The sequence below is a fragment of the Podospora bellae-mahoneyi genome, chromosome 5 (genome assembly GCF_035222275.1).
Source record: "Podospora bellae-mahoneyi strain CBS 112042 chromosome 5, whole genome shotgun sequence".
Lineage (NCBI taxonomy): Eukaryota > Fungi > Ascomycota > Sordariomycetes > Sordariales > Podosporaceae > Podospora > Podospora bellae-mahoneyi.
In genome coordinates this window covers 4047549-4068677 of record NC_085884.1, presented here as the reverse complement: position 1 = coordinate 4068677, position 21129 = coordinate 4047549, and the positions used below count along the sequence as shown (strand labels likewise).

General features: G+C 55.0%; 8 protein-coding genes across 8 annotated transcripts; 5 read left to right on the top strand and 3 right to left on the bottom strand.

Annotated features, from left to right (window-relative positions):
- Positions 1–77: 77 nt before the first annotated feature.
- QC761_0086200 (uncharacterized protein) lies at positions 78–766 on the top strand (the record flags this gene model as incomplete). Its single annotated transcript, XM_062872909.1, has 2 exons — positions 78–481; positions 618–766. The coding sequence occupies exons 1-2, from the start codon at positions 391–393 to the stop codon at positions 764–766; spliced, it is 240 nt and encodes a 79-aa protein (XP_062731577.1). The 5' UTR covers positions 78–390.
- A 355-nt stretch (positions 767–1121) lies between these two features.
- QC761_0086190 (uncharacterized protein) lies at positions 1122–1431 on the top strand (the record flags this gene model as incomplete). The annotated part of the gene is made up of 2 exons (XM_062872908.1): positions 1122–1148; positions 1222–1431. 2 exons carry the CDS (start codon positions 1122–1124, stop codon positions 1429–1431), a joined length of 237 nt encoding a protein of 78 aa, XP_062731576.1.
- A 2324-nt stretch (positions 1432–3755) lies between these two features.
- Positions 3756–5837, top strand: QC761_511560 (uncharacterized protein; the record flags this gene model as incomplete). Its single annotated transcript, XM_062880318.1, has 5 exons — positions 3756–3963; positions 4030–4255; positions 4313–4453; positions 4523–5495; positions 5553–5837. The coding sequence occupies 5 exons, from the start codon at positions 3756–3758 to the stop codon at positions 5736–5738; spliced, it is 1734 nt and encodes a 577-aa protein (XP_062731575.1). The 3' UTR covers positions 5739–5837.
- A 1510-nt stretch (positions 5838–7347) lies between these two features.
- Positions 7348–8760, bottom strand: QC761_511570 (uncharacterized protein). The gene is made up of 3 exons (XM_062880319.1): positions 8355–8760; positions 7880–8299; positions 7348–7817 (listed from the first exon to the last, which is right to left on the bottom strand). Exons 1-3 carry the CDS (start codon positions 8385–8387, stop codon positions 7353–7355), a joined length of 918 nt encoding a protein of 305 aa, XP_062731574.1. The 5' UTR covers positions 8388–8760; the 3' UTR covers positions 7348–7352.
- Positions 8761–8987: 227 nt separating this feature from the next.
- Positions 8988–11662, bottom strand: CET1 (mRNA-capping enzyme subunit beta; the record flags this gene model as incomplete). Its single annotated transcript, XM_062880320.1, has 3 exons — positions 8988–9149; positions 9201–9653; positions 9719–11662. 3 exons carry the CDS (start codon positions 11660–11662, stop codon positions 8988–8990), a joined length of 2559 nt encoding a protein of 852 aa, XP_062731573.1.
- A 490-nt stretch (positions 11663–12152) lies between these two features.
- On the top strand, positions 12153–16659 carry RPN2 (proteasome regulatory particle base subunit; the record flags this gene model as incomplete). Its single annotated transcript, XM_062880321.1, has 3 exons — positions 12153–13208; positions 13280–16202; positions 16255–16659. Exons 1-3 carry the CDS (start codon positions 13069–13071, stop codon positions 16657–16659), a joined length of 3468 nt encoding a protein of 1155 aa, XP_062731572.1. The 5' UTR covers positions 12153–13068.
- A 438-nt stretch (positions 16660–17097) lies between these two features.
- On the top strand, positions 17098–18446 carry QC761_511600 (uncharacterized protein; the record flags this gene model as incomplete). Its single annotated transcript, XM_062880322.1, has 2 exons — positions 17098–17906; positions 18018–18446. 2 exons carry the CDS (start codon positions 17098–17100, stop codon positions 18310–18312), a joined length of 1104 nt encoding a protein of 367 aa, XP_062731571.1. The 3' UTR covers positions 18313–18446.
- A 12-nt stretch (positions 18447–18458) lies between these two features.
- On the bottom strand, positions 18459–20315 carry QC761_511610 (uncharacterized protein; the record flags this gene model as incomplete). The annotated part of the gene is made up of 1 exon (XM_062880323.1): positions 18459–20315. One exon carries the CDS (start codon positions 20313–20315, stop codon positions 18459–18461), a length of 1857 nt encoding a protein of 618 aa, XP_062731570.1.
- Positions 20316–21129: the final 814 nt, after the last annotated feature.

Below are 21129 nucleotides of genomic sequence, written 5' to 3'. Positions count from 1 at the left end.
GCCCCCATCCCGTCTTTCATGGATTTGGGGTCCGAGCTTCTTCCTCGTCAAGATGCGATGCTTTGGCAGTTGCGACCCCCAAATTGTCTCTTGCTGTTTGAAGCACCCACAACTTCTCACACAGTATTCCAAAATCCGAGGCATGATTGTAAATTGGATTTCCTGCCCAGCAAAATCTAGACAAATCATCGCATCGCACCTCATCTCATCTCATCAGCCCCTGGCTGCCCAGTCGTTCTGCCTCTTTGGCACCTACCCGTCAACAAAGACAACATCACTCCGCCTCATTCTCGTCTCAACTTTCTTTTGGGCAACTCCCGGAATACCAGTTCATGTAACCTCACATGTGAGTAGTTCCGGGACTTGGACTCGTCAAGGCGTACGAGCTCCATGGGAAGGGGAATTACACACGCCTCCGGGGAATATTTTCCAAGTCAACCCAGCGGCGCAAGCATAACAGGAGGAGGCAAAACACCTTGTGGTAACCACCCTTCCATAACCCCACCAACTCTTTTCATCGCTGCCAAATGCTGACTATGCCCCTCTCTTTACGACATACCTTAGTCACTCCTTCTGCCCCCGACCGACATACATCTGACCCAACCACACCTGCATAGCACGGCAGTTGACGGAACGGCCAAAGTCAAGACCCGGCCTGACAGAGCGGCCGGCCCTAAACGTTTTTGTTTCGAAACTTTTTGACCTGGGCGAGACCAACGTCGACCTCGGCTGCGTTTCTGGTCATCTTTGTCAATCTCCCGCGTGATACCAGATATGCGTGGGAGAGATCGCGGTCCCGTCATCTTTTTTTGGTTTCCCGCAACCACTCGGGCTGCCGGCCGACGACCGTGACTCCTGCACTCGGGCCCGGCCTGCCTTCTCGAACATGTACTCACCAACATCCCGTGTGACCATCTCGAGAGTTTCCGTTTCACCATTCGTCTCGTGAGTCTAGCTTCTGAATGGATGCTCGCGCCGCAATCTTATCAAGATAAGGCCAGGAGATAAGATCAATCCCGCCCACACCTTTGTTGGTTCGAACCCTGCCTCATCACATCCTTACTGCCATCCTCTTGGACTAGACCCCGGCCGGCACTTGGGTTTATTTTGGTTCTGCGATTATGCCAATGAACCAACAGAGTGGCTCGGTATTACATATGTAATCAACTTGACATGAGTTATGCCAGTGCAAGACTGTACAAGCAGCTAACTGATGCGAAGTGGACACCGGCCCTGTCCATCGGCACCCCGCCGGGACTGGTCGCCGGGTGCCGGTCACACAACCCCACTTTGAACCGGCCGGACACCGGGAGCAGCACGGCCATCTGGAACGGCATTCAAGCAGCACCTCATGCTTGTAACAAGAACCATCTCGCCTGGTTCGCTAATATTTATCACAGCTGTGTCTCTTGTCAAACTTGCAGTCGGTAGGTATCCAAAAAGACTGCACCATCATGCATATGCAACGTTCGGCCAGCCATATGGTCGATACAGATCTGGCACTTGCAGCATCTCAATCGTCGTTTCATGTTCATACTATTCTGCATGAGCTGAATATCACACCCGGCAGTCTGGAACTTGGTGATATCGACACTTTGTCGGCGGAAATAGACTGGCCACTGTGACCCTTCTGCAAGTTGGCACCTGTCATCCATACTTCCAAACATTGGCGAGCGGCGCGCAATATTCACTTTCCCCTTCTCTCCATCCGCATGCCATGACTAAACGCAGCCTTATATACTCTCTGTTGGCTTCGCCTCTCTGGGCACTGTTGGAACACGGTCATGCAGATCAGCTGAGCCTCGATGATAATTGGCTTTATCTCGAGTCTTCTCGCCCAAATCGGTATCAATTTTCGACTTCACAACTGAGAATCTCCAACGTGCACCGCGAAGCCACCGATGGTTTCCGGGGTGAAACCTTCACGAGAATTATAGGTCTCTTGACCTCGGTGTCGGTCTCGGTCCCAGGAGTTTCCCAAGGCCAGTCTGGTTGAGGGCTGGCCGCCTTCACACCTACTACTTTCTCACCTCACCTGCGTGCTACCCCTCATTTGATGTTTCGACTTTTTATAGACCCCGCACCACCAACATGACGGGCAGATTCAGCTCACAGATGCCGCGGGCAGGCATAGGTCATCCGGGGTATCGAGGTGATCAGGAATCGGTCTTGTCAAAAGTACAGTCCCGTCTTCACTGCCCTTCCAACCCAGGATGTCGGCAAGCCTCGGCCGAACGTCTTTGACATCTTACTTGCTGCTCCTGGCGCTCCATGGCGGGATAATATTCCCAGACCTCAACACTGGCTCGGGCTAGTTATCCCCGAAGAAGACAAAAGACAGGGGGCTCTTGCTGACAGAACAGACAAGAGACTGGCCAAGTGCGCTAACGCAGCGCGCCGTTAAGCCACCAAGCCACCCGCACGACTCAAAGCAGCTGCCGTTCGTCATCGTCTCCCCCCACAAAACACCAAGACGCCACACATCACGGCAAACTCCTTCTCTTATACCGTACAAAAAAGAGGACGAATGTGTGTCTGCCGTCGAACCAAGATAACCGACAGAGAAAGAAGGCCCGATCGATATTGTCAACGGCTTTTGCCCAGCGAATGACAGCGTTTGGTCCCGAGAGCTGTCCAATGGGCTCGCGGCGGAAGTTGAAGCAAGCAGGCCAAGCATTTCAGGCTAAAAACCACACAAGTGCTTGTTTCCTGTGCTACTGTGTGGCATGACGGGCAGTTGCCGCGCGAGCGAGAGGGAAGATCTGCGCCGAGGAACTTGGCAAGATGGTTCTTTTGGCTGGTGGCTTTAAGAGGCTTCTTTTGTTGACGACATGTCAAGCGGCATGGTGGTGGTGTAAGTGCTCTCTTTTGGGGGTTGGTCATAAATGAAAGAAGTCTTTCGGATTCTCAAATTGGCGGTCAATGGATGGACTGAGAGAGTGTGTGATGGTGTCACCGGGTGGTGATTACCTCCCGGCCTCTGATGCTTTCCACTTTTGGCCTCCTCTGTTCCAATTCCCGAGTTTGAGCACACAGCATCGCATCGTCCGACCTGGCCAATGATCCCCATCGTAATCCCACATTCCCCCATTCATCCGGGAAAGAAAAGTACGGTCACATTGACATTGTCTATCTCCGGAAGTTGGATTGAGTTTACCCCTCATCCCGGGAGCCATGATCCTGACCTTGTTGCCGCTGTTACCACCGCTCTAGACTCCTACGAACCATGACCGGCAGAGAGGTGCACTGGAAGGATGCGATCAGCCTCAGTGACTGCAGGTTCACACTGCTGATTCGTGCGGGAATGTTACGCTCGCCTGTTTAAGGTATAGAGACAGGCAAGCTTGAGACCCAGTCCTACTCCCTCCTTCTTGAAGAGGAAAGGGTGCGGACGGACGTGCCACGACAGATACTCGCATTTTGGACTCGGTTCCCGGGCAATTGGAAGATATGGGCCCATTGGCAAGCAAGAGACGAGGTGGGTGGTGACACTGAGGTTCCATCCGGTCAGAGTCTATCTACCTTATCCATGTGGGCGGATGAAGGGGGACTGGTTTGCGCCTACATGAAGAGATCAGCAGTAATATATTGGGGGTCGTCCCCGCTTTGCTGACCTTTTGGACCCCTCTACTTGCTTTCCCACACTCTCTCACATGCCCTCTGTGGACCTGGCCCAGCGGTTGGTTTGATATCGAACAGCAGACAGCATCGTCCTCACTGAGACAGGAGCAAGTAAACACATCAGCCAACACATCATGGGCGGAGCCGACGCCGGCGCAGGCGCATTCTACGATGCAGCCCTCCACAAGCGCGAGGCCCTGATGGGCAAATCTGGACCTTCGGCCCTGATCAAGAACTTTAGGGTGTTCCGCATCGCGCTGTTTGCCTGCATTGGTGGTGTGCTGTATGGGTACAACCAGGGGATGTTTAGTGGCATTCTGGCCATGCCGGCTTTTGAACGACGTATTTGCCTACTTTCTCCTCCCCTTGTTTTCCAACCAACTCATGCTAACCACAGGTTGGATGTAGATATGGGCGAGTACGTGACCGACTCAACCAAGAAGGGGTGGCTAACTGCCATTCTCGAGCTCGGCGCCTGGATCGGGACGCTTCTCTCTGGTTTTATTGCCGAGGTTTTGTCGAGAAAGTATTCGGTTCTGGTTGCTAGTGCGGTTTTCATGCTTGGGGTGGTGATTCAGGCGACGGCGATTACGGGGGTGGGACATGATGCCATTCTGGCGGGGAGGTTTATTACGTGAGTTCCCCCCATCTATCATCACGAAAAAGGACAAGTTGCTGACGGTGAAAATAGGGGTATGGGTGTTGGTTCGTTGGCGATGATCATCCCCATTTACAACAGCGAGGTGGCTCCCCCCGAGGTGAGAGGTGCGCTTGTGGCGACGCAGCAGTTGGCGATCTGCTTTGGGATCATGATTTCCTTTTGGATTGACTAGTAAGCCTCCGGTGTTTTTAAGAAAGAACGAAGCAAAAGGGGGGGAGGTTGTTGACAAGAGGAAAACAGCGGCACCAACTTCATCGGCGGCACCTCGGCCGAAACCCAATCCGACGCCGCCTGGCTCACCCCCATCTGCCTCCAGCTCGCCCCGGCAGTGATCCTCTTCGTCGGCATGATCTTCATGCCCTTCTCCCCCCGCTGGCTCGTCCACCATGGGCGCGAGGAAGAAGCCCGCCAGGTCCTCTCCTCCCTCCGAGGACTCTCGCCAGACCACGAGCTGGTCGAGCTCGAATTCCTTGAAATCAAGGCCCAGTCCCTCTTTGAAAAGAGAAGCGTCGCGGAACTGTTCCCCAACCTGCGCGAGCAGACAGCCTGGAATATCTTCAAGCTCCAGTTCGTCAGCATCAAGAAACTGTTCCAGACCCGGGCGATGTTCAAGAGGGTGGTAGTGGCGACGGTGACGATGTTTTTCCAGCAGTGGAGCGGGATCAATGCCGTGTTGTACTACGCACCCTCGATTTTCAAACAGCTCGGCCTGGATGATACTTCCACCTCGCTTCTTGCCACGGGCGTGGTTGGGATTGTGATGTTTATTGCGACCATCCCGGCGGTTTTGTGGATCGATCGCGTAGGGCGCAAGCCGGTATTGACTGTTGGCGCGATTGGCATGGCGACATGCCATATCATCATCGCGGTCATTGTTGCGAAGAATATCGACCAGTGGGAGAGTCATAAGGCGGCTGGTTGGGCAGCCGTGTGCATGGTCTGGCTGTTTGTCATCCACTTTGGCTACTCGTGGGGACCATGCGCGTGGATCATCGTCGCCGAGATCTGGCCGTTGAGCACGAGGCCATATGGTGTCGCGTTGGGAGCGTCGAGCAACTGGATGAATAACTTTATTGTTGGGCAAGTCACGCCTGATATGCTGGAGGGAATTACCTACGGGACGTATATTCTGTTTGGTATCCTGACGTACATGGGAGCGGCGTTTGTGTGGTTTTTGGTGCCCGAGACGAAGAGGTTGACGCTGGAGGAGATGGTAAGATTCTTTCCCGCTCAGTTAACCCTGATCTTCCCAAGCTGATAGAAACCTCAGGACATCATCTTTGGCTCTGAAGGGACCGCAGCAGCCGATTTTGAAAGAATGGCCGAGATCAACAACGAAATCGGCCTTACTCGCATCCTCCGAGCCGAAAGCTCCAACACGACAGGCACTCCCTACGAAACCCTGCCAGAGAAGGGCAACGCCAGTGATCACTCCGAGCGTATCCAGGCTGTTTGAATCGAATTAAAGAAGGAGTAATCAGTCGGGCCATGATTGCTACATGTTATACCCTAGAATAACAATCCCAAAATCTTGATCAGCGGTGTCTGTTTTCAATTCAATCTTCCCTCCCAACCCGTGACCCCTTCGGCCTCGGCCCCATAACATCCAACATCCAGCTCTCATTCCTCCCATCCCTCTCCCTCTGCGCCCTCGACTCTTGGAGTAGTGCATTACACCCCCTCTTCCAAGCTTGATACTCGTCCGAAAACAACATGAGCGGCATCGCAGTCCGGCTCATGCTCGGCCCGGCATAACTCCCATGACTCAACACCCTTTCTTCCTCCTCCTCCTCTTCCACCACCTTCTCCGCCTGTTTAGCACCCCCCCCCATCACCACCTCATCAACCTCCAACCGTCCCCCTAGCTTATCCACCTCCTCCCTCAACACCCGATAGACCAACCCCCAACACCCCAGCACCCCCAACCTCTCCTTTTGCTCCACCCCCTCCCAAATTTCCTTCTCCAACACCCTTTTTGGGTCAGCCCCTAACCTAAGCAACCCCCGAACAGTATCCCGATGGGTAAACCGCCCCGCCAAATGCAACGCCGTCCGTCCCCTCCCATCCCGCTCCTCCAGCATTTCTTTTCCCACTCCCGCAAAAAGCTCCTCAATCACCACGGCAGGAACCCCATTCCTGGCTGCTACATGCAGCGCGGTCATCCCATCCTGGGTTTTGACTTTTAGGATCCAGGCTTCTTGGCCGAAGAACCGGAATAAGGTAACTGCTAACTCGGGGGAGGGACCGCGGAGGGCGGCGTGGATGGCTGTGGAGTGGACAGTATCGCGGATCTTACAGGCGTGGGTTGAGAGCAGGGAGTGCACGAGGGGGGTGTTCCCCCATAATGAGGCGATGGATAAGGCGGTGGTGAGGGATTGGGGAGGGGGGCCGTAGAAGGAGGGCCAGGGGTGGGATTTTAGGATGTGGGAGAGGAGGAGGACTTCGGAATTTGGGGATAGGATTTTGAGAGGTTTGCTGGGGGGTTTGCTCGGGGGTTTGCTCGGGGGTTTGGGGGGGAAAGAGATGGGGTTGTAGGTTGGTGGTGGTGGTTGGGAAGATAGTAGTGGTGGTGGTTGGGATGATAGTAGTGATGGTGGTGGTGGTGGTGATGGTGGTGGTGAGGTTTGGGTGGTTGGACAGGAGGGAGGCGAGTAGGGTGGTGGCGGGTCGAAGTAATCCATTTTACCCTAGGGAGTGGTGAGGATTGAGCGGTAAAAGATGTAGAGCGCTTGGCTGGGGAAAACAAAGAATGTTGGGTGAGTTTTGGTCGAGTAAAAACGATGGAGTTGTCGAAAGACAAGAGTGAGGTCATCCCGAGGGTTACTAATACTCGTTTGGGGTAGGAGCGGGGGGGGGGCGAAAGTTGGGGGGATAAGGCCAAGGCAGAATCATGGCAGATTTGAGGGGCGGTGGTGCATATATGAATCACGATGAGGCTGACTTTATGCTGCCATTCCGACCCATCAGCCACGACTGGACCAAACTGAGATTAATGATATCAGCCAAGACTGGATCAAACTGAGATTAATGATATAGAAACATTACTCCATATCGCCGTTCGTCTTCAAACTCAGGAAATAACCCCCGCCCTCACCAACCACCCTCTCACACACTCTCTCAGATCCTCCTCCTCCAACCCAACCAACCCATTCGAACTCTCCTCCTCCCCCACCGCATTCCCTGCCCCGTCCGCATTATTATACGCCCTCAGAAAATCAATAAAAGCCCTATAATCCCCCACAGCAAGCTTCTCCTCCCCAGCCCTTTGCAAGTCCTCCGCCCTCTCTCTCTTCACAACAGGGTACTTCTCCCCCGTCAGCTCCTCCACAGCCTGTATAATCTCGTTCTGCGACACCTGGAATGACGACGTGACGAGATACCTATTCCTCGTCTCCTCCAGATGCTTCAAAACCCCGACAACCGCCCTGCCCACCTGCGCAAGCGTGCTCACTTGAAACTTTTCGTTTCCCGAGTCGACAATGGATGATGTTTTATCGTCAAGGTTGATGGTGCTCAAGCCGTGCTTCTCCAAACCCTACCTAACATCAGCATCCCTTTCCCACAACTTGTACTATGGTGTTGTGTGGCAAAACTCACCCAGTCAAAAAACAACCCCGTACTCACCCCCGTCCACTCAATCTCTCTCTCTCTCTCAATCAAATAATCCACCACCTCCACCTTCCCCCTCAGTATCGCTCCCATCGGCCTGTCCCTCACCTTCCGCGTGTTAACCCCAAACTCGCTCGGGATAAACCTCTTCACTCCCGCAGCAATAGCAGCGTCAACAGCTAGTCTCTGGGCTGAAACCCCTGGGCTGCCGACCACAGAGACAACAGCGTCCTGGCCTGAAAAGGCATCCTTAAGGGAGTCAAAAGATCCAAAATCGACTTTGTGGACAGTCACACTGTCGGGGTAGGCGGGGGTGGAGTTGGCAGAGGAGAAACGGGTTAGGCCTGTGACTGTGAAGCCTGCTGAGAGGAGTTCGTGGACTATGGAGGGGCCTAGGTTGCCGGTTCCCTGGGAATTCGTTAGTCTTCAAGAGAGTGAGGGAGTGGGGGACAGAGGAACTTACGCCGAGGACGGCGACGGTTTTGACGGAGACCATTGTGTTTTGACCGGAAGAATGAAGCAGTGGTGAAGTGTGTTTGTGGGAGGGGAACAGATGTGAAAGACGAAGAATGTGTTGGAGATAGCGATGAGGAGAAAAAGTTGGAGAAAAGGGGCAAACGTATCTGTTTATATGCCGAGAGTGATATCAGCCTATGTTGCAAGACTGGCGTGTGATGGCGGCAAACAAGCAGAATGGATGGGGTAATGCAATGGGGATGGTGCAACGCGGGGTCAGAAATGCGACTTTCCAAAGTCGGTAGCTATCATCGGGGAAAACTAAAAGACACATCATGACTGACGCCAGGGATGGAGCAACGATGTAAGTAAGAGGATGATACTAGAACTTTTGTTAACAGATATTGATGTTTTGGTGATGTGGAAGAGGGAAAGACCTCAAAGCCAAGCCAAGAACAATCAGCCATCTAAATGATCTTGATGTCTCGCAAAGATTGAAGATGGCAGTTCACATTCAGACCAAATCCCATAAATCCTGGTATCTACCACAACCCCATCCCCCATCCCAAAACACCAAGCTTGCCCCCCTCCTCATCCCCCGCCCCCCCCAAAAAAATACATTACCAATCGAATACACTGTTCAGCTACGAAACTCCGCCGCCTTGTGCGCCAGCACCCTGATATTATTCACCAACCCGCCCACCAATTCCATGTACTGATTTGGCTGCTGATCCATCGCCCTCCTCCCCTGATCAAACAGCGCGGCCGGATCCAGTTCAACCTCCAACTCATGCTCCTTGTTCTGTTAAATCGTTAGCATAATCCACAGTGTGCCATAACAACATAACCTTACCTGTGATATAACTTGCGTCAAATCCACCTGATAAAACCGGTGCTTATAACACAACCGGTCCTTATCCCTCTGATAACTCCCCCCGCCCTGCTCCTTCACCAGCTGATCCAGAACCTGCGGTGGCCCATCCCACGTCCACTCCAGATTAATACTAATGCGACAATCTAGCGGTGATCGCGGGAAGTGGATATTGGTGTCCGCAACCCGAGCCTTCACTATACGAGCTAAGACCTGATTCGTCTTCTTTTCGTACGTGATCCTCACCCGTGGTGGCTTTCGGCCAGAAAGCCTCGTCACGCACTTGGGCAGGTGCCTGTCCCGGATCTCGGGAGGTAGCTCGACGAATCGGTCGATTTCGCGGCGGTGTAGATATTCGATCGGGACGCGCATGCGGTTCACGTGGGTCTCTTTGACCATCTCGTTCAGGAAGTCGTTGAAGGAGCGGTGTTCAGACTGAAGAAGACACAGGTTAGCAGGTGGAAAGGGCGGTAAGAGGGGGGAGGCGACGAAAGATTTACCTCGGACATGCTACTTTGAAACTTGACCCATTCCCCCTCTTCCAGCACGCACTCGGTGTATATTGGTAGGCGAAGACGTTCCGAAGTATCCTTGTCTATTATTGTGCCCAGTTTCGCCTCAATCTCAAACTTGACACCCCTGGCCTCCATCTCTTGGATGTCTGGTGAGCCGAGGACAAAATGAGTTAGCCAATCGGCAATGTGTTTGGTGCAAGAGTCGTAGGGAAGAGCAGTGTTGACGATGCTGGGTTCCCATGGTCCTAGCCCCGACGCTATCACGGCAGCATCCGGCTGCGGGGGCCCGGGTGGTGGTAGTGGTGCCGACTGGTGGTCTCGGGGAGCGGCGATGGAACGTTTTTCTTCGGGGGATGTTTGCCGGCTGGGCTGGGGCTCGGTCTTGGTGCCGTTGGTCTGATGAGATACCGAGCCGGAGAAGGGGACGGGGTGGAATAAGATGCTGTTGGCCTTGTGCAGTGGACGGCCGTCCTGGGACTGCGCCCAGACGGGCGGTTGTGTGTACACTTTTCTCCTCTTTTTCTCGGGCGCAACCATGGCTCGTCGCGCATTCAAGGGAACGGCGCCGGCATCGACGAGTGCAGGGCGGCCGCTGGAGTCTCGCAGCGGAGGCGGTCGCGTATCGCGGTTTTCGAGTTCGTCGGGTCGAAGCTCGCGCTCAGCGAGTTTGCGCTTGGCGGGAGTCGAGGCGCGGTCTCGCGCGGCATCCTGTTCTGCAATCGGGGCCATGGTGGTGGTAGGTGGTGGCGGATGGATGGGGGGATTAATAATACGAGAATCAAAGTCGGAAACAGAACGAGGATGGCCAGAACTGCTTGGCAAACTGGGGACTCGAGTTTTGGGACTGACGCTAAGGCTCCGGTCTCTGTCACCGTGTGAAGGTGGGCCCCGGCCTACTGAGTCTCGACTGTGTGGGTCATGCTGGCCTGAACTTTGGACGCTCGAGTTCCGGGGCAGGGAAGGTGGAGGAGGTGGTGGAGAGGTGTGTGGTGTCGAGTGCCCGTGGAAGCTTGGAGCTGGCAGCCGTTGTCCGTACGGACTGGTCGGCTGGCCGTACCCTGTTGACACCTGCGCAGGGCGCGCCGACAGAGGGACGGCACCTGCTCCCCCTCCCGGCGTGGGTGGCAGCGAGGATTGTCGCTGCAGGTCCGGCTGCGGAAGCGGATGGGGGGCTGCCACGGGACTGCCTTGCACAAAAGGCGCGCCATATTGTGCCGGTTGGCTGTGTGCTGACGTCGGTGTCGGCGTCGAATGGGCCGAGTGCGATCGTTGGACATAGGCGTGTGGCCCGCCCGGAGTGCCAACCGGAGGCGTCTGCGGAACGTGCGATCCTTGCATATACGAAGAAGGCGGCCCTGTCATACCAGCAACACCCGTCGGCTGGCCGTAGCCTTCTCTGGGGTAGGCGCTGGTCGGCGTATACTGGTGTCGTTGCACAGGGCTGGGGGGGGCTTGCTGTGGTGGGAAAGGGTAGCCGCTCGCCGTGCTGATTGAGGAGGAGCCTGGTGTCTGCCGATACGGGGACGGGACGGGCCCGGAGCTCATGCTCGGCGACCGGAGCTCGGCTGGTGGCATTGGCATCGGCTGGATAGATGGTGGAGGTGGTCGACCGGCGCCATATGGACCTGCGCTCGGATAGGGAGGCGGCGATGCGAAGGCGCCCGATGGTGCCCGCTGTTGGGCGCCGTAGTCGTGCGATACGTGACGGCTCGGGGATGGCTGAGGCTGCTGGCCGTAGTCACGGAACGACTGGTGGGGGTTTGTTTGGATCGGCGTCGATGGCAGCGTCGGCTGTGGATGCATCTGCTGCTGATGGTGGTGCTGTTGCTGGTGGTGCTGCGGTGCTGGCTGCAGTGTTGGTGGTTGTGGCGGCTTGCTGGGTGTCGAGGCAGCAGGCCCATTGTCGTTCAGCATGACCCTGAGATCCATCTTGAACCACAGCTCTGATATAACGTCTTGATTGTTCTTATCTGTCGTCTCTCTCTACTTCCAACCTTGCTCTCTGCTCTCTGCTCTCTGCTCTCTGCTCTCCGCTCTCTGCTCTCTGCTCTCTGCTCTCTGCTCTCTGCGCTCACTTCAGCTGATGGCCCGTCTCTTGCATGTTCCTTTATTCCAGACAATAGCGATGCGACGGCGACGGCGCTGGCGACAGGATCGGGGCGCGATTTCGGGGCGCGCACAAAGGAGCAATGGGATGGATGGATGGTAGGTTCGGGATGTGTAGCTGTAGCTGGTGGTCATCGCATCTCCGTCGTTGCTCTTGATGCGCAGCCAGACAGACACGTCGGTTCGTTCTCTCGGATTCAGTCGCACATCACCACGCGACGCGGGCCATGGGGCGCAACAGGCGATGGGAGGAGGGGATGAGCGGGGCGACAGGATTTAGGTAGGGGAGCGCGGGCGTGTTTATCACGATATGGGCGTCATGGGGGCTGGGGAGGATGGCGAGCTAGGAAAAAGGTTGATGTGTGCAAACGCCTTGTGCCAAACGCAGGTCCGCCGAGTGGATTGTGGAGTCGCTTGCTGGGCTGGGACCTGGTCCGTCCGCGCGCATACGGTAGGTATCGGTATGTCTGTTGCTCTCTCGTGTCGAGGGGGGGAGGGATTTCTCAAATCACGGCCTAACAGTGCGTTTTTTCCCGCTTCCGGCATCGATGCCGTCCAGAGGCACAACTCACGAGGTCAGGGGCAATGGCGTGCCCTGAGATCAGTACAGATACACGCTGTCTACATTCAAGGATCCACTCATCCAGCTCTGCACCAGCTTGAGCTGACCGAAGTTGAGTGTTACGGTGTACAAGGGAGATATAGACTGATTGACTGCAAGAGGCTCCCGTCACAGCCAAAAGCCAAAAGCCGACAAACACAAAAGTTTCCGGTCGCAGTGGACAGCTGTCGCACTCAGCGACCCCAGCTGCCCCGGCTGTCCATCCAGCCTTATGACAAAGCTGGGGGGAGCATGGACCACCAGATGGCGGAGCGCAAAATATAAGCTTCCGAACTGGCCATTGATTGGCTGACCCGCTGACTAACATCAGCCTTGGCCTCTCCCGGCCCTTGTCCCAGACAAGCCCAAGGCCAAGCCTGGGCGAGGCAGGCAGGCAGGCAGAGCTCCTGACGTGGACTGGACTCCAACCTGGAAAGCGCCGCTGCCAAACAACAAGCTCCAAGCAACGAAGCTTCAACAACACCACATTCTCAACACCACATCATCCATCTCGACTCTTAGCGCGCAGCTTACTTTCGAGTCTTGATCTGCGAAATCCTCGCTGAGATATTGAAATACAATCACTACCCCGCCCCCCCCCCCTCGACATCGAAGCGCATCGAACACAATGCCAGGCCTCGTTACAGCCAGCGGAGTGTTGGCTTTTCTCACTGACGAGGAGCCCGAGCTCAAGGTCTTCGCCCTCAAGACTCTCAACGACGACATCGACACTGTTTGGACCGAGGTTGCCAGTTCGTTGAGTCAAATGTACGTGATTGTGTATCGACCGCGCTGTGTCTTGCCGATCTAAGCTGATCGTTTGTGTTTGAGCCACACAGTGAGGCCCTTTACGAGGACGAGTCCTTCCCCGAGCGTCGCCTCGCTGCCCTCGTTTTGGCCAAGGTTTATTTCCATCTCCAGGCTTATAATGAGAGCATGACTTTTGCCTTGGCCGCCGGGCCCCTGTTCAACTTCGATGCTCCTGGCGAGTTCGAGGAGACTATCCTCTCCAAGTGCGTCGATCAGTACATTGCCGTCTCGTCGGCCCGCCATGTCCCTTCGAAACAGAGCAAGGCCAACATCTCTCTAGAAACCACCTTTGGCACTGGTTCCATCGACGGCTCTGCCTTGATCTCGCCAACCACGCCCTTCTCCCAGTCGACCTTGCCACCCAAGTCTTTCCTCTCGCGTGCCTCGACCGACAACACTATCCTGGACCCCACTTTCCAGCCAACCAAGGAGGGGCGCTCCAACTCGGTCGTCCAAATCACCGACAGCAGCACCCAAAAAGCCCTTCAAAATGTCATCGAGCGTCTCTTTGAGAGCTGCTTGAAGCAGGGAAAATACAGACAGGTTGTTGGTATCGCTGTGGAGGCCAAGAACCTCGAGGTTCTCCGCAGGGTCATCAAGCGGGCCAGCGAGGAGGGCAAGCAGTCCAAGGATAGCACACAGAGCCCAGCCGAGGAGCTCATGGACTATCTTCTCAAGATCTCCATGGACATTGTCCAGGAGCGTGGCCTGAGAACCGAGATCCTGCGCCTGATCCTGGATCTTCTTAGCGAGATCCCTAACCCAGACTATTTTGCCATCGCCAAGTGTGTGGTTCACCTTGACTCGGACGAGGAGGCCGACAAGATGATTAGGCAACTAGTAACCAAGGGCGACCCGAATTCGATTGCTATTGCTTATCAAATCGCATTTGATCTTTACGACAACGCCACCCAGGAGTTCTTGGGCAAGGTGCTCAAGTCTCTTCCGTCCGGCAGAGCGCCCGAGCCCCCAGCGACTGCGACCGAGGATGGCCCTGCCGAAGAAGAGGCTCTACTCGAGAGCCAAGAAGGCTCGGAAGAGGAGCAACTCTCCGAGGAGACGGCCAAGGTTTACAGGAATATTCGTTCCATCCTCGATGGCAGCAAGGCGATCAAGCTCAACCTCGAATTCCTCTATCGCAATAACCACACAGACATCTCCATTCTGAACAAGGTCCGGGACAGCCTGGAAGGTCGTAACTCCATCTTCCACACGGCTGTGACTTTCTGCAATGCTTTCATGAATGCCGGCACCACCAACGACAAATTCTTCCGTGACAACCTGGACTGGCTTGGCAAGGCCATCAACTGGTCCAAGTTCACTGCTACGGCTGCTCTCGGTGTCATTCACCGCGGCAACATCACCCAGTCCCGCAAGCTGCTGGAGCCCTATCTTCCTAAGCAGACTGGAGTCAGCAGCGGTGGCTCCATCTTTAGCCAGGGCGGCGCTCTTTACGCCTATGGTCTCATCCACGCCAACCATGGCGCTGATGCTCTTGAATATCTGCGTGGCCAGTTCAACGGTGCCGAGGAAGAAGTCATCCAGCACGGCGGTGCCTTGGGTCTTGGCATCGCTGGCATGGCCACGGGTGACGAGCAGATCTTTGAGGATCTTACCAAGGTCCTCTTTGCCGATTCTGCCCTCAACGGTGAGGCTGTTGGGTTGGCCATGGGCTTGATCATGTTGGGCACCGGAAACGCCAAGGCCGTGGAGACCATGTTTACCTATGCCCACGAAACCACCCACGAGAAGATTGTCCGCGGTCTTGCTCTAGGCATGGCCCTCATCATGTTTGGGCAACAGGAAAATGCCGATGTCATGATTGAGGGCCTTCTTGCCGACCCCGACCCGACGCTGCGCTATGGAGGTGTGCTCACGGTTGCCATGGCCTACTGCGGTACTGGAAGCAACAAGGCCATTCGCAAGCTCCTTCACCTTGCTGTCAGCGACGTGAACGACGATGTGCGTCGTATCGCCGTCATGTCTCTTGGTTTCATCCTCTTCCGCAAGCCCGGAAGTGTTCCCCGGATGGTGGAGCTCCTTGCTGAATCCTACAACCCTCACGTCCGGTACGGCTCCGCCATGGCTCTGGGTATCTCATGCGCCGGCACCGGTCTGGATGAGGCCATCGACCTGCTCGAGCCCATGATGAAGGATCCTACCGACTTTGTCCGCCAGGGCGCCCTGATCGCCTTGTCCATGATCATGATTCAGCAGAACGAGGTCATGAACCCCAAGGTTGCCGCCATCAGAAAGACTCTCAAGAAGGTTGTTGGCGATCGTCATGAGGATGCCATGACCAAGTTTGGTGCCGCCGTTGCCATGGGTATTCTGGATGCTGGCGGCCGCAACTGCTCGGTTGGTCTCCAGACTCAGACTGGCAACCTCAACATGCCCGGCATTGTGGGCATGGCCGTCTTCACGCAGTACTGGTACTGGTTCCCCTTCACCCACTTCCTGTCGCTGAGCTTTGTGCCCACCTCCATCATAGGACTTGATCACGACCTCGAGATCCCCAGCTTCAAATTTCACTGCAACACTCGCCCGAGCCTGTTTGACTATCCCCCAGAGCAAGAAGTCAAGACCGAGGAGGGGCCGGCGCTCATTGCAACTGCCATCTTGTCCACCACAGCACAGGCCAAGCGTCGCGCTCAGAAGAAGGAGCGTGCCCAGCGTCGTGAGAGCATGGATATTGATACTCCTACCCTTGCCAAGACTCCTGCCCCCGCCGCTGGAGACAAGATGGATGTGGACGAGGACAAGAAGGCCAAGACGGAGGAGCCCAAGGACAAGAAGGAGGAGACCGGGGCTGAGAGAGAAGGCTCGGTCGACTCCAAGAAGAAGGCGGAGAAGGAGAAGGTTGGCTACGAGGTTGAGAACATGTCTCGTGTTCTTCCAGGCCAGTTCAAGTACATCAGCTTCCCGACGGGACGTTACAAGCCCGTCAAGAAGGTATGTTTGTCTGCACAATTCTTTGTTATGATAGGTGTTAATATGTTTCTAGCCTACCGGTGGCCCCCTCTTGCTCCACGACACGCAGCCCGACGAGCCCAAGACGTTGATTGAGGAGAAGCTGAAGAAGGTGACGACCGAGAGAGCTCCCGTGGTTGGCGCGCAGGCCGGGCGAGGTGGTGTCCAGACGTCAGCCACGCAATTGCTGCAGAGCATGGAAGCTGCCCGTAGCCGGGCGGGATTGGGCAGCGAGCTTAACGAGATTCTCCGCCTTTCTGCCCAGGCTGCTCGGGAGATACCGCAGGGACGTTCTTCCTCGACTGCTGGTGGCGACGGAAGCGGAGCGGCGGCAGCTGCGGGTGTGTTGACGGCTGTTGATGAGGACAATGAGGGTGATGAGGAGGCGCCCAAGCCCGCGGACTTTGAGTACTTTACCGATGCCGAGGATGAGGAGTAGATGGTTGGTGACGACTGTATGATATGGTAGACTTGTTATATGCTAAGTAATAGGGGAGCGCTGAATACATAGAGAAGCCTGTGCCAACAGTTGTCACCTGTTGGTCAGTTTCCCGATCTGAAGACCCGGCGAGAATTGTCTTGATCTGATTGGCTGCGCGAGCTGGTCCCTGAATATCACATGTGGGGCGATTGATAGTGCCCGACGACGTCATTAATTTTGGGCGACCTTGATGACGGGTGCACTCAAGCTGCTTTTCAGTCAGTTCTGTTGTTAAATAACTGCCTGTATCCCTGAGCGGCCAGTCAATACTCCCCCATCTTCAATAACCCATCACCATTTTGAACACACCACATCATCATCATCATCATCAACAACAACAACAACAACAACAACAACAACAACAACAGCAACGCCAGTGTAGGTAGGTTCTTACAAATGGCAGACAAATACGTGCTCCGCGTCACAGCCGGGCCGTCCTACGACCTGTCGACCCACCAGCTCGTCAACGTCAACTCTCCCACCCCAACCACCATCTCGTCCGATTTGATTTCTGCTAGCCTCAACGTCCGCATCCAAAACTACCACCGCTCTGTCCCCCCCACTGCTCCCAGAACCTCCCCCTATTTCGAGCAGGAGCCGCACAAGTCCAATAATGACCAGTACTCGATCGCTTTCAAGTTTAAGCTTCACGCTCCGGAGAGGGACGAGTCACACAGGAACGAGATCGGGGAAGCGGAGGATGATGAAGGGGAGGAGATTGAAGATGATGATGACATTGGTGTAAAAGGAGGGGACCTGCAGTTCGGGAATGACTTTGACCATCCTATCCGTGACAGACTCCCGCCTGGGTTCGGGGCGGCGATGAGGATTGTCAAGTGGTGGGTTGATCCCGGGTTGGAGGGGGATCCGTACGCCGACACGCCGTATCTGTATGGAGCTGGGTTGAGTAGCTTTAATGCTGTGCATGTTGGGCCTGGGGTGGAGGATGACCCAAAGAAGGGCGGGATTTGGGTTGAGGAAGGGGGGGATGAAAAATGGAGAATTGAGAGGGGGGTTCCACGGGAGGGCAGGGAGAGGATGAAGTGGGGGTTGAAGGGGGAGAATCTGGAGAGGTGGGTTTGGGAGTATGGAAGGGAGTATGCGGTTGATTTTTATAACCCTTACATTGACTTTGGGGAGTTTGCGTTGAGGTTGCCTGGGTTTGGGTTGGGGATTATGAGGTATTGGGATGGGCAGGGGTTGAGGTATGTCTCTTTACACTTTTCAACCTTGTTGTGCCCCTTGCACCGTGGGAAAGCAGCAAGTGCTGAAACGAAGATTGATAGTAACAAGGTCAAACGCTCACACCAGCTTAGGTATGTCCTCCGCAACAAAAAGACGAAGCAGGTTTACCTGGTGGTGTTGTTTACACTGCACCTGAAGGGGGATGTCAATGAGGATGGGAGCTTGAAGCCGGCTGCGATTGAGGCGTTGAAGAAGAGGTCGGGGGCTTTGGAGGGGGAACAGGGGGCGCCGTTGGCGGATGATGTTGAGATAAGGGAGGACGGGGAGGACTCGAAGAATGGGAAAGTCAATGAAGATAAGATGGTGGAGGAGGCGAGGAAGAAGTTGGAGGGGGCAAAGGTGGAGGCTGACGAGGATGTTGATTGAGGAGTCTTGGTTGGGTTTGAGGGGGCTTGGTTTGTTATGAGTCATGATACCATGTTTGTAATGTCTTTAAACCTTTTTTCCTTCCCTTGGTGTTTATTTAATAGAAAAAATGGCTTTTGATTTCAAGTTTGTGAAGCCGAGATCAGTCATGCTGTCTTGTCAAGCGACAAAGCAAAAACACTCCTCCCCCTAATCTCCTCCCCCTTCCAAACCAACACCCAAGGCACAACCGATAGTACAACCGCAATACTCCCCAAGACTACCCCTGCTTTGGCCTCTCCCAGATTCCTGTACATCAGCCTCGTCACCAGAGGGAAGGCGCCACCAACCAAGTTGCGACACAGGGACTGCGCAGCGAGGGCAGAAGAGGCGTATTTATGATAGACGTCGGCAAAGTAGTTGAACACTGCGAGGTAGATGCTCAAAATGCCCACGGTGCAGAGAAATATCCCTATTGCGGGGAAGATCCAGTGAATTTCTGGCTTGGCGGTGAAGCCAAAGAGGTAGAGGCCGATGGGAAGGAGTGTAGAGGTAAGACAGGAAAAGTACAAGCGGGATTCGGGAGAGGAAGAGGGGAAGTAAGTTCGGAGGATGGACCATATCTTGTCTGTTCCATTTGCTGGCGCTGGTGTTTCATCCGACAGGGAAGATGTTGTCGTGGAAGTAGAGGTCAGCACTTCGCGAGGGTCGACCCATTTGGGATGAGACAGCAGCCGCTGCTGGTAGATGCTCATTGTGGTTCCGACAATGGCGCCTAGGATAATGGCTGTGAAAGCGTGTCCCGATTGCTCGAGAGACCAGCCGTAGACATGCTGGAATACATAAGGGATGGAGCCGAATGTCAGATAGAGGACTCCCCACGCAAAGGCGACCCAGGCGGAGAAGAAGAAAATGACCGGCTCGGTGAAGAGCAGGTAGAAAGGGCGGGAGGATGATATGGCGATCATTTTGCCGATAGAGGCGCGCTCCTCGTCTTCTTTGACCACCCATCTGACGCGCTTAGTGGAAGGGCCCCTTTCATGTCTGCTGGCTGAGGCCGAGAACGATCTCTTTTCGTCATATCTGTCGTCCGTGCTGTCTTCCGAGCTCGTCATATTCTCGCTCGCCTTCTCCTGTCCCTGTTCATCTTCAAAGCAGAGCCCATAGTAACCTTCATTTTCCAGCTCTTCGTACCACCTGTTCAGCGCCTTGGCTTTCCGGCTCAGCAGCACGCTTCCCCTGCTTTCCTTGAAGAACACCACAAAAGCCACCATCAACACCCCAGACATGATCACCTGATGCCACCAAGTCCATTTCCACATGTTCGGATATCTCTCAACATCTCCCCATCGCTCGGCCATGATGGCACAAACCATGGGCCCGAGCCCGGTACCGGCAAGGACAGATCCACTAAACAAGGCCATCGGCGTGTTTCGTTCCTCGTTTGCGTACATATCAGCAATAACACCGCCAACCATGGTGCTGAAAACGCTTGCCCCCACTCCAACCAAGAATCTGGCAACCAGCATGCCTGCGAGCGAAGTCACCACACCGCAGACACCCTGGAACACGACGTAGACGATGCCGGCACACACAAAGACGGGATATCGGCCATTCATCTCTGAAAGAGGGGCGAGCATCATCGGGGCAAACCCAAAGCCGACGCAGAAGGTGGTGATGCCGGCCAGAACAGGCTCAACGCTCGAAGGGACTGGCGAAAGAGATGCTTGTATGAGTTCGGCGGGCGGAGAGTAGGAGCCTGAGGTGTAGGCTGTCAAGAAGGTTGCTACGCATGACAAGAACAGGAGCACATTCTTGCGATGTGGTGCCCAAGTTCGAGGATCAGCATAGGGCGTCAGGTCGGGTGGTTGTGGAACCCTGCTTGTTGGGGTGGCAGGGTGAGTATTCTGGTTGAACAGAGGACTGGGGAGTGCTGTCTCGAAGGTCAAGTAGAGAGTGGTAATATTGAGTTCTTTGGCATGGGTGTCGACAGCCGTTGTCGTCGAGGGCCCGGGGCTTGCCATGACAGCTGGTGAGCCTAAAAGCTCGAGGAAAGACAAGACGAAAGGTGAAGAGAAAGGGAAAAAGGAGCAAGCGGTCAGCTTCCAAAGCTATTTGGAAGACGGGTCAATCGGGGCAGATACCCCAGCTTCATTGACATAATGGAAAAAGAAAGGATACAGAACTTTCAGCTATACGGGCCGACGGAACTGTCTCATCAATAATCCTGCCTCTGTCAGGATGATGACCAACCTGGGGGGGATTCTGTGTCCGTGTTTAAACCCGGAGACGATCGGTCTTGGCTGAGATGGGCTCTCACCCTCAATCCCCCATATCCCCCGGCGGTGCTAGGTAATGTAGGGGGAAGGGTGCCCTGGTTGGGGTGTTGCCAAGGCCCGAATGCCCTCGCCCAACTCGGCTGCCGTTCTCCAGACAGGGGAACATGTCGAGGCAATAGATGGCACAGATGGGGGAATATTGCGGGCCAAGACAAACATGTCCGAAAAGGGCGTATCCAATGGTTCCCAACTGCATCCTCCTCTCTCGGTAGACATTGGACCTGGAAAGCTCATCAGATGGGCCTACCAACCAACTGGCGCCACTGAGCGGGAAGACTTCCTTCCATGAGGACATGTTGTAAAGCAGGGGCTTATGGGGCGTCATGAATCGAGGAATGCAAAACGGCACAAGACCACAGAAGAAGAGAAAGCGATTGGACTGAAGCAGATATCAGAAGATGGAAAATCCTGGGACAATGACGACCTGGCTTGAGCTGTCGTTGGTGTAAACTTCAGCAACTCCACCACCACCCCGCGTTGCCGGCTCGCAACTGTCAAA